This window comes from Halichoerus grypus, chromosome 2 (genome assembly GCF_964656455.1).
Source record: "Halichoerus grypus chromosome 2, mHalGry1.hap1.1, whole genome shotgun sequence".
In the NCBI taxonomy this organism is placed as follows: domain Eukaryota; kingdom Metazoa; phylum Chordata; class Mammalia; order Carnivora; family Phocidae; genus Halichoerus; species Halichoerus grypus.
Genome location: NC_135713.1, coordinates 79,108,886 through 79,126,200, shown reverse-complemented (window position 1 = coordinate 79,126,200; position 17,315 = coordinate 79,108,886). Strand labels below are relative to the sequence as shown.

Sequence of the window (17,315 nt, the reverse complement as noted above, 5' to 3'; positions counted from 1 at the left end):
CCCCATAGGCCATGTGTACCATTAATAACTAAGCTGGGACCAGGACCCAGGACGCAATCCTCCTATTCTTCCATGCTGCTCTTCTACTACCTTGTTCTCCACAAACATCTGCTATGGGAGACTCAAGAGTATGATGGGGGGGTGGGGCTACTCCTTCATGCCAGAGTTCACATGTTACTTGGGGAACATGTGAGAATGATTAAATACTAGGCTAAGTACTATGGGGAGGTGCAGTAAGAATTCTCAAAAAGCAGAGAAGAATATGGGTTAGAAGAAATAATTAGAAAAGCCAAAGGGCTTATGGAAAAGTGGATCTTAGTAGCAATTTTGAAAAGACAAATGAAAGGGAATGCCCTGAGCAGAAAAGCAAGGAGACAGGAATGAATATTTGTGAGCAAAGGGCAGGTCTGTGTGTGTGTACAGAGTTCTTTCACACTTGAAACACAACACTAAGGATGAGAATTGGACCTGGCGATCCCTGCCTAATCTTTCCTTGACCTCAAAATTTGTCTTCAGTTTTAGCTGCTATACACTACAGAATAAATAGGACAGTAATTTAAATTTTAGATCTCAGGATTTCAAAAGGTTTATCACCCTGTGGAATAACTGCCCTAATCTCTTCTATTACCCCCTCGGGGATGGCCTTTAAGTCCTGCCTTTGACATGATAAACAATTGAAAGGGCTTCTAATTTTTGGAATAACAAAGTGAGTTGCTGAAAGAACTGTTTCAGGGAAAGCAGCTCTATTGGTCATGTGTAAGAATGAGGGAGAGAGATGGATTGGGGCTAGGGAAAAGGATTAGACATCAGCTCCAGAGGATTCTTTATTTAGAAATACTCTAGTGATAAGGCCTAAATTAGTATGACTTCATCCAGAGCAAACAGGAGATGATGGAATGAGCAGACTTTCCTGAGAAAGAATGATAAATGTCCTGAAACCTTGAATATCAGGCACCAAAGAAAAGTGAAGCAAAGGTGGCTTCACAGCTCTGAATCTTCATCTTTGGCCAATCAGCCCCAGATTCCCTCAAACTAGGCTCTTAGTCTCTACTTTGAAAACCTCTGGACTGTTTCAGGCCCCTATCATTGAGCACTGAGATTAAGGCCTTCTTTCTTCCCTTCAATTCCTTCCAAATACTGCCCATCATTCAAAGAACAGAAACTCTCTCAGATACCATCTCAGCATGTCACACAGGCTGTGGTGGGTTCCTTCCCAGTGGGTTCTATCAGAGCAAAGCAAACTCCTTCACATGGAAAAGAGACCTTCCATTTACAGGACCAACCAATTTCATCTTCCACTTTCTCTCAACGGTGCTTCAGCTGTGTTAACCCTTTTTGTTCTGTAAACATTTTCCTTTTTTTTTAAGATTTTATTTTTAAGTACTTTCTACATCCAATGTGGGGCTCGAGCTCACAACCCCAAGATCAAGAGTCACATGTTCCACTGACAGAACCACCCAGGCACTCCTTCCTATTTCTACTTCCTTCCCTTCCTTCAAGCTGGCTTGCCTTCCCAAACACTATTTTGTCAATCCATACTAATAACTTACTTAACATTCAATTTTAAGATTAGTTTCATCAGGTAGGCCTTTCTTTGGATAAATCAGGAATCAAAGACTCAATGGGTTTAAGGACCCAAGGCAGATAAATGTGAAAGAGACTGATGTAAAGCAACAAGGAGTGTCAAGTACCTGGAGAATAAATGCCCAACTGAGAAAGGATTCAAATTTTTAAAATGTTAAACCTTTCCCAGCCAAACCAAACACTGATGCCACCATTTTCCTAACTTGGAGCCCACTTTGAGTTAACTCTCGTTAGCTGTTGTTTTTCCAGATGTCTGTGTCTAGGGTTCCACTACATTGGCGGGGTGGGTATTATTTTCATAGGTTGTCTTACTCCTAGTTGTTAGGATAGGGTCTAACATATATTTAACTTAAAAGTATTTACATTATGCTCAGCTAAAGAAAAAATCTATTGTAAAATCATTTTGGCCGTGTTTTCTTCATACTACTTTATAGCAGTATATTACTATAGACATCTGCTTTACAGATTACTATTCATTGTTGTATAGGCAAAATAATACAACCACATTTTACATTAGTTTAGTAACTTCCAAGAGTAATTTTGACTTTAATCAGTTTTTTTGTTTCAGGACTTGAATTTAAACCTAACCTCCTGATATGCTTACAATTCTATCTGTATTGCTTGATTCCTCAACAGAAATGATAATTTTTTTTTACATAGTTTTCTAATGTACAGGGCATTTTTATATCCATTATCTCAAGTGAGCCTCCTAAAACCAGCCCTGGGTGGTAGGAAGGCAGCATTATCTCCCATTTCAGACGGAGATAAATGGGTCTCTAACAGGTAAAGGGTATTGGTCAGGAACACCAAGCTAGTGATTAGCAAAGCTGGACTTCAAAGCCAGCCCTCTGAATCCTAAATACAGAACACTTTCCTCCTCTTGCCTCTTTAACAGGTTACCTCCCAGTGCTGAGCATTTAAAAGTCCTTAACTGCTCATTCAGTTCTGGTATTTTGTTTTTTCTTTTCTTTCTTTTCTCTTCTTTTTCTTTTTTTATTTTCTTTTTGTGGCATTTTGTTTCCAAGGAAAATGAATTTCATAAAATCATTACAATTTCTAGACTTCAGTTTCTGATTAAATAAAAACTAAACAATAACTTTCTTTTTTTTTTTGCTCTAAGGACCACGTATAACAAAGGAACATATATAAATATGTGTTATCATTCCTCATTTAAAAAGTAATAAAACCCTCATGTATGGAATAGTTACGGGTGCTTAGCCAAATAGGACAAACTAAGATCACTGTTACTAAAAAACTCCTTTAAGATTATCTGACAACCCACAAGAGAAAAATACATTTAAGAAACTCCAATGCTTTATTGATTTTAATCCCAATTTTAGACAAGCAGATGTTAGTAAATTACCAGATGTTATTAGTTCTAGAATGCTTTAAAAATGCAACAAGAGGACAGCTAGAACTCTATACCACTTATTGTGCATCTGACCACTGTGTTAATGGTGTAGCTACCAGGAATAAATTCTAAAAGTCAATACCATATAAGTAAATGTTTCATGCATGTTAGCTAGTTGTCTAAATGTTCTTTAGCCTAAGTTTAATGCACAAACATGACCTCAACTCATTGTATATATATTTTTAATTCAATTTTGAAAGATAACATAATTACAGGTGATAAGGCATGTTTTAAAATGTTTAACTAAGTACATTCCCATTACAAATGAGTTTCAACAAGGGCTTCAACTTTTGATTTTTAGCTTTAATTAAATATTTGCACCAAGTAGCTCTTTTGAAAATCAAGTAACTCTGGAGTTTAACTGAACAGTAGCTGAGCTATAAGTAAGACTGATATGATATCTTCATCCAGCCAAGAAACACAACACAGACTGAAACTGGCTAGGGAAACTCCTTTGACAAATGCTTCAACAACCTCATAATGGTGGTGTTTTGTAGTCAAAAGGTTCTGTTAAACTTAGTTGTTTCACTGTTTTTAGAGCTCCTTGAATTAACCCTCTGTATCTCTTGGGAAATGTAAGACATTCTTAAGCACAGATATGTAGGCAATACTAAAGTGCTCAAAAGTTGGGCATCTGGGTGGCTCAGTCGTTAAGCATCTGCCTTCGGCTCAGGTCATGATCCCAGGGTCCTGGGATCGAGCCCCGCATCGGGCTCCTTGCTCTGCGGGAAGCCTGCTTCTCCCTCTCCCACTCCCCCTGCTTGTGTTCCTGCTCTCGCTATGTCTCTCTCTGTCACATAGATAAATAAAAAAATCTTAAAAAAAAAAATGTTCAAAAGTTTCATTACACTCTTGACATTTGCCATTACAAGATAATTCTACTGCAAAAAAATTGCTCTATGACCAAAGAAATCTATGTCCATTTATTTCCAGAAACTATTCCTCACAATATATCAGGACTATAAAGTAATACATAATTTACTAAGTAATGTTATTAAGTAATCTTAATTTTGCTGAGTAATATTAATTTCTGACATGATACTTAGAGGGTGGGAGAGAAGGAGCAAAGCTATGGTTTTCTGGGGTTGAATAAAAGAAAGTTATTTATCCTATAAAAGTTATAACTATCTCTTGATTATTTACATACTGCTTATCTATGTAGACAAATTAAATCTATGGTTACTTTTACTTTATCAACAACCATTGGTTTTATGAATATACAAAGGTAACAAGTAGGATTTTGGGCCTAGAAAAGAGTGATTTCTCTAAGAAACACATTACAGAGGTCTAACTTTATTTCCTCAGATTAGATATATTCTTGAAACATCTTCAGCTTTCCTTCTGAACCCATCATGGAACTCTGACTTAACTCAAAATTAACTTCAACTATTTAATCAATCAACAGGCATTTATTAAATACTTGACATTTATCTGAGTGCCTAAGTTGCATTATAAGTCATGATAAAGATAGTGCAAAAAAAAATTTCCAAAGTCAAATATAATTTTGGAACTTTGCCAAAACCAGAAACCTTTCTAGAAATGGTGATGGGTCAAGTCATTGCTTTAAGTGGAATTGCTTATAGCTACTTAGTTACTATTTATTGAGTGAGCCTAAAACATGTTAGACACTATAATCATTTTTACTATCACCTCCAGGAATTCTGAGAACACCTTTGTGGGGTAGATATTATTATTTCCAATTCTCAGGTAAGTCCTATGAATTACCAAAGGTTACATAGCTAGGAAGTAGCTTGGGACTCAAACCCGGTCTCAATTTAAGAAATGTGGTCTTACCCACCACTTTACACAGCTGGCCTCTCCTGCCACTCCTTAACAATGGTTATATAAAATGTGAAACATCTAAAAGTTAGAAAATTAAGAATTGATAAGAACTGGTAAGCATTGATAGCTTTTTTGGTTCTGCACTATAGCTTAAGGAAAATATCAGGTACTTGAATTTGTTGTCATTTACACAAGTAAATAATAAAAAGTATTTATGATTTTTCTTGGGATACAATTTCTATAAAAGATCATCTTTCTTAAAAGAAGTACTATACCATTTTAAGAAGTTGTGGTTGTGTTTTTTAATTTAGAAAGTCATTTTATTCTGTTCTTAAAAACATTACCTGATAGAGAAACCAAAGAACACTTAATAATTATATTTTAACCACTGTAATAAAAAAATATCTAGGCAGGGAGAGAAGACGCAGAAAGAAAATTGGAGCTAAAGCAGGAAATAGTGCAGGAAATCAGGCACTTGATTCTGAATAAATCAAATATATTTAGCTCTTGTCAAAAGCTGGTAACGTTTAGAATGATAGCATGAATGTAAAATTTATTGATAACTGATAATCCACAGCTACCTTAAACAGTGTCTCCTTCTTGCCCCAACATTTTATTAGATGGTAATAAAGAGTCACCAGGTTTCACAAAATCTAGTATTTTGCTTTGTGAGTCAATCCAAACTCACACATATGAGAAACTTCTCTACAAATCTGGAAGAACCAGATTAAAGTGCATGTGCAATAAAGAATAATGTATTTCTATCATTATAGCATAGGAAAGAATGAAATATAAAAGGATTGCCAAAACAGTAGTGAGAAGAGGTCAAAAAGCTAATTTATTTAACATAATCCTTGTTGTGAAAGATAGCTTCTGGAAAACTAGCTATCTGATGCAGGCCAAATTAAAATACTATACACACACACACACCCTTTATATCTTACTATTTCAAATAGTTCTTAAAGAAACATGGAAGGCAAAATCTAAATTGAAGAACTAGCTAAAAAGTTAGTTACTGTGAACCAGGCTTTAAAACAACAATACTTGAAGCATAAGATCCCATCATTTTTTTTTTTTTTTCTGAGAAGGCTTTGTGATTATATAAAAAGCTTATGTGTCAAAGCTGACTATAAATGCAAATGATTTCTTCCTTGGGATCAAAATCTCTAGAACATAAGGAGAAGCAGTAAAATGAACGTGGAATGGAAGATTGAGATTATTTTTAAAGTACAAGAAATTTACAAAATAAACCATTTAAAACATTTTTACAAAGGGAGACATAAGAAGGCTTGAAACCAGGAAACTACGTGAATATACTAAATGTTTTTAAAAGATCACTGGCTGCTGTGTGGAGAAGCATGGACTATGGGGGTAAGACTGGAAGCTTGGAAGCTAGTTGGAAGTCCATGGAAATCCTTGACACATGCGTGGGACTGGAGTAGTCGTGAAGGATGGATGGGGTTAGATTTTGGATGTTTGGAGATTCACAGGACTTGCTGACGGATCTAGTAAGTCAAGAAATGAGAAGACAAATCAAGAAATACTAGTCAATTACTAAGCAACTGGTGACAGTACTGCCACCAACTGAGATGAGGAATACTTCTAAAGATGTAGGTTTGAGGAGTGAAATCAAGAATTCAGTTTGGATTTGTTAAGACTGAGATGCCTGTTAAACTTTGATAAGGAGATGAAGTATTGTAAATAAATGCCTGGAGTTGGAGGGAGGTCAGAGCTGGAGATCAATATTTGCAAGTCATTAACATATAGATGACATTTAAATCCATAAGACTAAATGAGCTCACCTAGAGAGAATGAATAGATAAAGAGAAGGGAGCGGCGATCTCCAACATTCAAAGACCAAACAGGATGGTCAGCAGAGGAGACTAAGAATGGGCAGGGAGGTAGGAGGAAAATCAGTAAAGTGATTTCATTAACAGGAAGGACTGGTTAACAGGATGGAATGCTGCTAAGGTCAGGTAAGGGAGGAACAGAGAGATGACCAACAAACTTGGCAGAGAGATGACCAATGAAGACAACCCAACCAGAGTGAGCTGAGCAGAGGATGGGAGGTAAAGAAGCAGACACTGTTTTTCAGACACATCCTTAAACATACTCCTTCTCTCTTTAGGTGTCCCCTTGAACAAAGACTTTATTGCAATTATTTGTTCACACGTCTGCCTGTTTCTATAAAGCACAAGCACTTTCTTGATGGCAGGGACCATCCAGGACTTACTCAGACATGAGTATCTCCAGTGTGTAGTTCTATGCCTGGCACATGTCAGAAAATTAATAAGTGTTTGCTAAATGAATAAATGAGTATTTGGAGGTTATAATTCTGACTCCTACCTCTTAATCTCTTAAAAAAAAAAATCTTAAGATACTCCGCTAAGTTTCTACTACATATGTTTCCTGGTCCTCTGAGGCATCATGATTTCTGATAATGGAAATCAAAAGCAATGATATTAAAAGTTATTTTAAAATATGCTAACACTTAAGGTAGCATATCCAGATAAGCATATCTAGATCCTCAAATATCTCAGTGAATCTTATCAGTAAGTTTAAGCCTGGCTTCACCTTTGAATAAGCTTACTGTTGAGTGGAAATTCCTCAGACAAGATTATCTCCAAGGACCATGAACTCAGCATCATACCTAGTCCATTACAATGTATATGTATAACAAAAGCTTTATGTAGTTACATTATTTTTTGTTTTGTTTTTCCCCAATGAAACTAACAACAACAAAAAGAGGAGAATCAAAACACCAAAACAGAAATGGAGGTAATTGGAAGTGAAGACATTGACTCTTTCAAGGCCTCCGGAATCATTTCAAAATGATGCTTGAAATGTAAATCCAGGCTTTATATAGAGTTACTTAATGTTTCAATGATCACTAGGGACAGAAACCACAGAAGGTCTAATCTCCATGTTATAATCAAATTATATTTTCATATTATCTGTGCTTGATGATGGTCTTAGTGCAATTTATAGAGGTTATTAAAGTCTATAAAAATACAAAAAATCCCTACGCAAACCAAAAATTTCTTCCACTTAATTTCAGCTTCCTCCCAAATATCACCAATACCCCAAATTTCCATCCAAATGTCAGAGTTAATAGGACACATGTAAACAATACAGCACTGTTCTAGTCTAGCCTCAAATCTCCAAATATACTTCTTAAATATAAAAACACTTAATCAAATCTAAGTCTCTTGGTCACCAAACAAAAGACTGAATGTTCACTAAAATGGTACCTATCATCTTTATCTCCCCTGTGCCCACCCCACCCTCCCAACTGCCTCTGATTCCCCTCCCCCCCTTTTTTTTAACTAAGAATACCTCTAGTGCCGATGGCTAGAAATCTCAATTCAATCCTCTTTCTTTCAAAACCTGTTAAAGTCTATAGATTGTATTCATCTTTAATGTCTCCCACAAGCATCCTAATTTAGACTCCAAGCATCTCTAGCCTGGACCACATACTTCCTCCTAACTTGTCTACTTCCTTCCAGATTCAACTTACATTCATCATGTAACACGGAGGCCAGGATAATCCTAAAACACAGCTCAAATCACTTTATATTTCTACTCAGTGTCTTCCCAGTGTTGACAGAATAAAATTTAACCTGCTCTAATCTCCCTTTCCTCTCTTAAATCCAACTATATTTTTCTCCTATATTAACTTCAGGTTAAGTAGAACATGGTATTCCCTGGGATTCTCAGACCCTGCCCTAACTTTTCTACTGCTGTCCTTCCCTCTGCTGGAGATGTGGTCCCCCATCTAGTCCTTGCCTGCTAAAATCTTGCAAAAATCCTTTAAGACCTGAGGATTTTTTTTTAAAACCAATAATATATAAGATCCCCAATAAGAAAAGGAAGTTACATCATTTGTCTAACAATCTAGTTACTATAAAACTAGTAGCCAAATGCTCTGACTGTAGAGTTCAATTCCAGGTGCAAATTTGACTCATGAATCTTTAAGGAGCATATAGGCTAACTAATAAAATTCTCTCTTCTTATATCCTATATTAAACTGCCAGCCATGGAAATACTAGGTTTGGCCTTCAGTGGCAAAGTATTAGTGGAGGCTCTTAAACCAGTTTTTCCTAAACACTTAACATGGCTTTCAAGGGCCATAATGCCGTGACAGAAATTATAGATAGGTAGATAAACTGGAAGGGAGGGAGGGAGCCAAAGAAAAGAAAGAGCAATTCTCCTTGATACATTTGACCTGAGTTATGCCTTTTTTTTTTTTTAAGCTTCAATTTGACTGTGGAAATATGGCCATTAATTTACTGTATTCTACTTCAGAACTGCTTCTCTACATTTTTGCATTAAGTCATGGAAAATGTAGTATGGAAGTGAGGAGTGAGGTATGCAAGACAGTCAGATGTGGGGTTATATACACTGTTTTATTATAAAACTTAACTGATCTTAAATAGAAATGCCCGTATCATCACATTTTAGGAACATCTTCTCAAATACTCCAAATACATTTGGCCCATTGGGCAAATACATGGGCTGGACTCTGGTACAAGGCTCCTGAGCCTCTCTTGTGGTCACTGCAAATTGTTAAATGACCCAGGATTGGTTGGCTGAAATTCTAATTTTCCTCCCTCTGCTGGCTTTATCACAAATTACTTAGTAAGCACTATGAGCACTGCCTTCATGGTTTTTTTTTTTGTTTTTTTTTGTTTTTTTTTTTTTTACAAGTGCAAATAGAGCAAATGGAAAGACTGGATCTGGTGATTGTCTTCCATAAGCTTTCCTGTAAATCATTCCAAGAATTCTACGCCCCTTTCCTTTTAAACTCTTTTCTTGAACATGTTCCAATCCTTCACATATGTTCTTTCTTTCTCCTTCCAATTCGGGTGCCAAAGTTCCCTGTCTATCTTTTTAGGCAATCTGGCTACTGCTTTTCACCAGGAAGGGCACCCTTCTTTGCACTGAGTGCCTGATCATTTTAATAAAAGTTTCAAACACTTGCAACATGAGGTACAAATTTGACTTTACTTGATAAAAAGCATTTAAAATCAAGTTCAGCCTGAAGATGGGTCTAAGTTAAAAGTCAGTAAGATTGTTTTTAAAATTAAACCTGGCAACATTTAAAATGTTCAAGAAAAAGAATCTGACAATGCAGTTCAGTTAGCCAACATACGGTACATCATTAGTTTTTGATGTAGTGTTCAATGATTCATAAATTGAACTTAATAAAAAGAATCTGACAATGCAAACCTCTTTGTTTTAGTTAATAAACATGTTCTACGGCAGTGGCAATTCTGTGCTGGCAGGTCTGGATGTTTGAGTGATGCCTTAAGAACAGGGTCTTCTGTATTTATAAGGCAGATTACTGAACGAACACACACATACATACACACACACACACACACACTTGAAATTGTTTGACGACAGGCGGAAAAATGGAGATAAGGAAAAAGTAAGGTAGGAGTCTTTTCATGCCTTAAACCACAATGCATCAAATGCTAAAAAGTTCACCTGATAGAGAGACCGGCTGAGCGGAAATTACCTACCTCATGACCTGTGGAATCAGTGATTTTAAAAGACCAAGTAACACACAAAAGGAGCTATTGTGAAGGACGGTAACTTTGTGAAGATTTATGTTTTGATTGGAAATAATTATATCTGGTATACTGAGAGAAACTCAGTTCCTCATGCAAAATTAAATGTAAGTTTATTTGTACAAATTTTCAAAACACTATCATTTTCCTAGAAGACACTTATCAAAGAAGGAAAATTCATTTAAAGCCAATAATTAGAGTTGACAAGAGAATGTGTTAACAGAATCCTTCTTAAACACATCTGCTTTCTAATCTTTAGGCACAGAGAATGAAAAGACCCTGCCCCCAAACATATTAATGCAATGGCTTTTTATGTAATAGGTAAACATGATGGTATTATTTGAGCCACCATCTTTGAAACTTTGACTAAACATTTTTAAAAAATAAGTTGACAGGCTCAGCATTGACAGAATCTGCTAAAATATTGATAAGATTTTCTTACTAAAAATGTCAGAATAAGCCAGCTACACATTACTGAATTAGCTAAAATATATTGTAGAATTTGGGGTTTTAATTTTAAATACAGCTTTAGGATACATTTGGGAGAAATATGTAATTACAGTAATATATGTTCACTTAAAGTATGTAGCGCTTATATAGACCACACAATCACAAACATCAATTTAGAATGAATATAAAGTTGTAATTTGTAACTTTATTTAGTAACTTTCCTCTCATTTAAAATCATCTATAGTTAACAAAAAAGTAGCTTTGCAATATATCCTAGATATCTGCATTAGTATGCCTAAATTTACTTTCCATTTAACACTTTTTAATAAAAATCAATTTGAAACTGTTTCTGTATTCACACTGAATGGAAAACAACTTTTAGGAGGTATTTACTCCAACTATAACTCCCACTTCTGGACCCATAAGTCTCCTCTCTCCCCCAACCCAGTCCCTATTTTGGAAGGTTCTCAAGTTAGCATTTTTCGTTTCTCTAAAAATAGAAAACTTGAATAATGATGGTCAATTAGATTTGATTGTCTTCTGAAACAGTGAAGAATTGTTTCCAATTGAAGATTCTGTTTCCATGAACTGTAACAATTCCATATACTTGTTCAATTCTATCTAAAGAACTTCTTTTTCTGCTTAAATCATTTTAGTTTACTAAAATCCCTGAATGTACCTCCCTGAAATCTTACGTCAAGTGGATTAATTTAGAAGAGTAAATCTAGTGGGCAAAGTAATCTGGATAAAAACAGCTTTCTGATGCTTAATTTAGGAAACTGTTGAAATTTCTGGCTCTTAGAAAGTCATTAGAAGAGGAGGAATAATAGTCATAACCTTGCACAGGCCAAAGCCACTTGGAGGCCATCTGTCAAGCATCAACCTTCCTATCTGAGCACAGGAATGGTGGGGGCAGTCTTATATGAAAATTAATGCCATTCTTCCCCAAGAGGGAATAGGCTTGACCACCAGAAACTTCTTCCCATTTAGCCAACATGTGTCAACATATTTCCAAACAGCTGCTACAATTTCAAGTCATGAGCCCTCCTTCTGATAAGGGCGTAAGGTATAAGAGACCAAATAAGTTACCTTCCAACTGGAAGATAAAAGCTCAGCCAGATGTCTACTGCTAGCAACTCCCTGATGGGGGAGCCCTGGTCTGGCCTGAGCCAGGAGGAAGGTCACTGAGAACACATTTGTAGGAGACTTAGCTGAACACACCAGACTAAGTACAGTAAGTACCAACAGTATAGTCACCCGAAAGGTCCCTCATTTCTTTTTCCACAGCCTCTTTCCACTTCTCAACCACCTGGATTAACATTCTCACCCCAATTCCTGCTTTTCCAAGCCCCTTAAAAAGTATTTTGTAGCTGAAATGACAGTGAGGCCTGGGGTCAGAAGCTGGTTAAGTCAGAAACAAGGCAGTGTCCAATTGCAAAGGCCAAGTCAGCTTATTTCTTCTTCCTCTCTTTGCATGCCACTGCTTCTACCACCAGCTTTTCAGGAGAAAAGGAGTACCAGGACTAACTCAATCTACCTGGGTCCACCCTCAGAAAGATGGAAGGACTTGGAAAAGTCTTCTCCCTTTCTCTTCTCTGCTTCTGTAGAGAATGACCAGGCTCATTAATTTGCATGCACAGAGATGGAAAAATATAGTAATGACATTAACTGGCAACAGAAGTAGTTAGCAAAAAAATCCAGTGACTTCAGTACCTTTGACTATAAAAAGTAAAAAAAAAAAAAAAAAAAAAAAATCAAGAACCAAGTGGAGGGTTGGGAGAGAATTTTTGATCTCCTGTTTCTTGGAAGATACTGGTTTATAAATGTGAGGACTTTTGGAGTCAAAGTACTCCAACCTTAATCCCAAGTATGTCACACTAAGATGTAGGAGGCAGAAGTGAAGGTAGAAAAACAAATATTCCCTTTGTGGGCCCTAGCCCAGAAGCCCATTGAGCACTGGAGGCCTCTGGCACCTCACTCTCCCTGGGCATCATCCCTTCCCATTGTGGGTCTCCTCACCCACCTCTTCCCTGCCAAGTGTATAGATGTCTGTCAATTTTGCTGTAATCAACTGTACAGTTTGCCTCTTGTTCCCCCCCAGGTGGTTAGTGACCTACTGTCCCCAGAGATGAATCTACCTATCCTCTACGTGTCAGTCTTTCTCTGATGGAAAGCTGGCCTTCTCCTGCTGGCTTCTTCCTCTTCAGCCTGTGTGTTTTTCTCTTCACACCCCTGACCTACCTTCTTGCCAGTGTCATTCCTTCCCATGCCCTCCCTTTGGAACTGGCAAGCTTATCTCTCCATCTTGCAGGGCTGAAGTTACTCTCCACCGTCTGCCTCTGTCCTTCTGCTTGCCTATCTGACTTCCCCCATATGGGTCTCCTACTCCATGCTGGTGCTGGTCTCTTCCCCGCAGGTGTACCTGTCTAGGAGCAGCTACTGACATATGCAGTTTTGTATTTCTTATATCTTCTTGCATTCTTATTACTGGGTGCACACCGACTTTCCAGCCACAAATGAGACTCTTTTTTCCCTAGGATTTCACAGTTGTGTAGGAAGGCATTCCCCCCCCACCCCCCCATGTACATACACTCCCCCCTCCCCTCCTAAATCTGTGTGTTTTCCACCATACACGTCTCTGATGGATAACACATGTGCCCTGAAGTGTACATCTACATAGCCACTCGATTCTGTGAGTGCCCTTCCGAGCAAGCTGACCTCTGTGAGTCTCTCCTGCTATTTACACCTATATTGAATTAATGTACTTCCCAAGCAGTGCACAACTGTGTGCCTCCCTCTGTGTGCACCTTTATGTAGGGGGCTTCTCTGAAGATGAGTCTCCCCTCACCCAGCTTCATAAGCTCCCACTGAACCAGGTTTCACACCTCTCTCACAGCTCTGCTTCCAAATCCGACTTCCTTCTATGCATTTAAAGTACCTGGCACTAGTGGGAGCTCAACAGATGTTAATTCTGTTCTCCACTTTTATCTGAATAACTATGTGAGTCTGCGTCTGGGTGTCCCTCTGGCCCTCTGTGCCTGTTTCAGTTAATTGAAGCATGTTTCATTGCTATGGACTGGACTGGGCTGTTTGTCAGTACGCCCTGTCGGTTTTATTTCTTTCCTACTGTCCCTCCTCTCAGAGTAAATGTTACTTGTCTCTCATATGGTATATCCCTCTCTTTATACATCCATACACTGCATGTTGGTAAACAGCTTTCCCATGCACCCTGGGTTATGGCGTGTTTTCTCTGTCTCCCCACCCTCCGCTTTTTTATTTTTATTTTATTCCCCCAACGAGAAAATGCGTTTCTGGGTTTGTACTCCAACTGCGGCATGTGTGCGTCTATATGACTCTTAGCTGTACTTGAGTTGTGTGTGTGTATACACGGGTGTCTCTTCGGAACGGGGTGCTGGGTGCGGGACGGGGGTCTCTGCCCTGGACGCGTGTATCTTCCCCCATCCTCACCCTGGATCCACGTCCCTATCGCCGGGAGTTAGCCCGAGACACAGCGCGTCTTTTGGATACAAGGGAGCCTTTGCGAACCTTTCTCCTGCTCCCGGGTGAGCGTTGGGTGTGTGCACGGTACACGGTGTTGGTCCCTCTCCGGGAAGGCGAAGCGCCAGTGTCCCTGAATTTCTGGGAATGCAAGGTGTCCCCCTACTTTACGTACGCGGAGCGTCGTGTCCCAGCCTTTGCGAGTACATGGTGTGCCCCCCCAAGCGGTGTACCTGTGTCCCCGAGTCCCTGCGAGTACAAGGTGTGTCCCACCTCTACACGCGGAGCTGCTGTGTCCGAGTCTCTGCGGATCCGCGGTGCCTATGTGTTACCTCCCAAACGCGGACGGTTCATGCCCTCGGTACTCCGAGTTCGTTACTGGTACGCTGCACCCGCTCCCCCTCCCCCGTCACGGACAGCGTAGTCATCTCAGTTTTCTCTCTAGTGCTCCCCTCCCTCCCTGGGACAGAAAACGCCAGGAAACCCGCGGGCGCCGTCGGAAAGTCCCGCAGCGGCGGCGCAGCCCACCCAAGGCTGCGGCTGCCTCGGCCCTGCCACCAGGGGCCGCCCGCCTGCCCGCCTCCCAACGCCCCGGCGCCCGGCCGACCCGGGACGGCAGCGTCAGCGACCCTGCCCGGCCCTGCCCAGCCTAGCTGCCGCGGGCGCTGACGGCAGCTGAGGCGAGCCACTGCTCCGCGGCCCCGCGCCGGTTGTCCGGAGCCCCGGGTGGCGCCACCGGGAGGCGACGAGCGCCCTCTCCCTCTCGCAGCCCTGCCGGTTGGCCGGCTGGCCCGCTCACCTTGTGGCTCTGGTAGGTCTCGAGCGCCCGGATCGCCGTCTCGGTGAGCTTCACATGCAGTACGGTGATGTTGTCTTGTCCCAGCCGCCCGCACGACAGCCCGTAGCGCTGCTCCTCCCGCAGGCCCGCCGCCCCCCCTGCCGCCATCTTAAACTCCCCGGGGTGCCGACGCCGACGCCGCTCGGGCTCTAGCCTCCACTGCGGCCGCGGCTGCTTGGGCTTCTGCAGCCGCCGCCACAGCTACGGCCATCCCGCTGCTGACGTACTGTCATATACTGCGCGCAGCCAGACCTCGGGCTGCCACCGCCGCCACCCGCCCCACCCTCTGGCCCCGCGCCCCGCCCCGGACTCGTCTCATTGGCCTCGTTCCCCTCGGGACGGCCTTCATTGGCCGCCCTACACTCTCACGGGGGCGGGGCCCAAAGTCGCTGGAGTTTTGCTCCCGGGACGGGACGTCCGAGGTGAGAGGCTGACGTAGAGGTGACGCGCCAATTTAATCACATCTTACGTCACGTTTGGTCGTCTTGGCTCGGCGGCCGCGATTGGTCAGGCTGGCTTGGGGGATCCCTTGCTAATTGGGTGTCCAGGTTGCCTGGCCGGGTTACCTAGAGTCGGAGCCCCGCCCCTTGGGGGATAGTAGTGCAGAGACGGGAGAGTAGGGGAATCTCTTCCTGCCCCGGTGGTCCTTGAAGAGGAGGACCCCCCACCCCCAAAGTGTGACCAAGTAAGGACTTCGTCCCCCGACGGTTGCGGAAGCTTGTGGGACTTGGGTGTGCGTGTGAGGGAGGGAGAAGTAGGTGGAGTCACTGGAGAGCATCCTCTCAAAACTCAGTTTAGCGCTGGTGAACAGGTGAAATTGGGGAAAACGCCCTTCTTCGTCATTTCACCCTAACCTTGAAATTAGTGAGTCGACCCTAGGCTTTAGGAGTTGTGCTGGAATATGTGGAGAACCTTAGGTACAACACCATACCTAAAGCTTACGTGCTTTTGCTGTGGTGGGCACAGTACTTTAGAAAATTGAGCTTCTAGGTCTTTCCCTCTTTATGCCCGGTTCTGATCCTAGGGGAACACGTCCCGTCTCTCTGGAGCTCGCCACTGGGAAAGGGTTGTGCCTTTTACGGAATTTGGAGTATCTCCTTTCAAAGGACCATTTAAGAGTAGAACTGGAATTGACCTAAATTAAACATCCACACCTGTCATTCTTCGGTTCTGTTTGAGCTCTGCTCATTTTATTTGACATGGATGTGGGAAAACCTAGCTAGGGCTTAAGCTATTGGAGGCTAAGTAGAGGAGATGAGGGTGTGAGGGTGTGCGGAGGCCGGGCATACTTTCCATTCCTCGCAAGGCTCCGTGTGTAGGCGTGGCTAAAGTAGGGAGCCTAATCAAGAGCCCTCTTCAGGCTGTGTTTGGGTAGACTGACAGGCTTCCTGTCAGAGAGGATGAATTAACAGGGTGATCCAAAACACCAGATAAAAACAAACCATTGAAAGGATTGAAACCGTTAAAAGGCAGTGTAAAAAATCTACTTAAAAAAATTGAGACGCTTGTTATTTCCCTCAGATTGAAAACCTTGTTGCGTTTTATAGGGATTCCCTGGAGAAATTGAAAGGCATTTAAACAGTATTTCCCATCCTTTCAAATTGGATAAGGCTGTGATTTTCCCGAAAGATCCAAGTGGGAGTTTTTCATGATTCATCCCACCCCATCACCCGAATTAATCCCTTCCCCAGCCTACAGGGTACACTGCCTCTTGATTCAGACCCGCAAGCGCTGGAAGTATCTGATATGAATTATAGAGCTACTTCTCTTTCCATAGAGTATGGGTTAAGTGAAAACATCTGTATTAACTGTTGGTTACATCACAGGAGAGCATTTTTAAAATTGACTTAATTTTAATCCACTAGAATTTGCTAGTTGTTAAGACATGATTAACACTTGTTAATTCAGTTTACTAAAGTGTAAATTATCTTGAATTCTTTGAATAGAGAAATTAAGGTAATCACAAAAAATAATTTTGTACGTGAATTATTCTTTTCTCATGTTGCTTTAATAGAGAAGGACTGACCACATATCTAAAACCTTAATTGTTTGCGGGGAGGGGGAGTCTGACCCAAACAAGTAGAGCCTGTATCTCACTACTTTTCTTGTGAAAGTGGGTAAATTCCCGCCCACATGTCATGTTGCTCTCCTGTTACTCAGAACTTCTGATGACACGGGG

At 40.8% G+C, this 17,315-nt stretch overlaps 1 protein-coding gene and 1 long non-coding RNA gene across 4 annotated transcripts in view; one reads left to right on the top strand and one right to left on the bottom strand.

The window, feature by feature from the left end:
* Positions 1 to 15,405, bottom strand: part of ELL2 (elongation factor for RNA polymerase II 2) — a 71,654-nt gene extending 56,249 nt beyond the window's left edge. The window contains exon 1 of the mRNA XM_036084469.2: positions 15,098 to 15,405. Coding sequence (XP_035940362.2) covers positions 15,098 to 15,244 — 147 coding nt within the window. The 5' untranslated portion in view covers positions 15,245 to 15,405. The remainder of the gene's footprint in view (positions 1 to 15,097) is intronic.
* LOC118530792 (uncharacterized) overlaps positions 14,537 to 17,315 on the top strand; it is a 230,827-nt gene continuing 228,048 nt past the window's right edge. For 2 of the 3 annotated variants that reach the window (XR_013445689.1, XR_013445690.1), the window contains exon 1: positions 14,537 to 15,109. This is a non-coding gene — a long non-coding RNA (uncharacterized LOC118530792). The remainder of the gene's footprint in view (positions 15,110 to 17,315) is intronic. The other variant, XR_013445688.1, reaches the window with a different exon arrangement.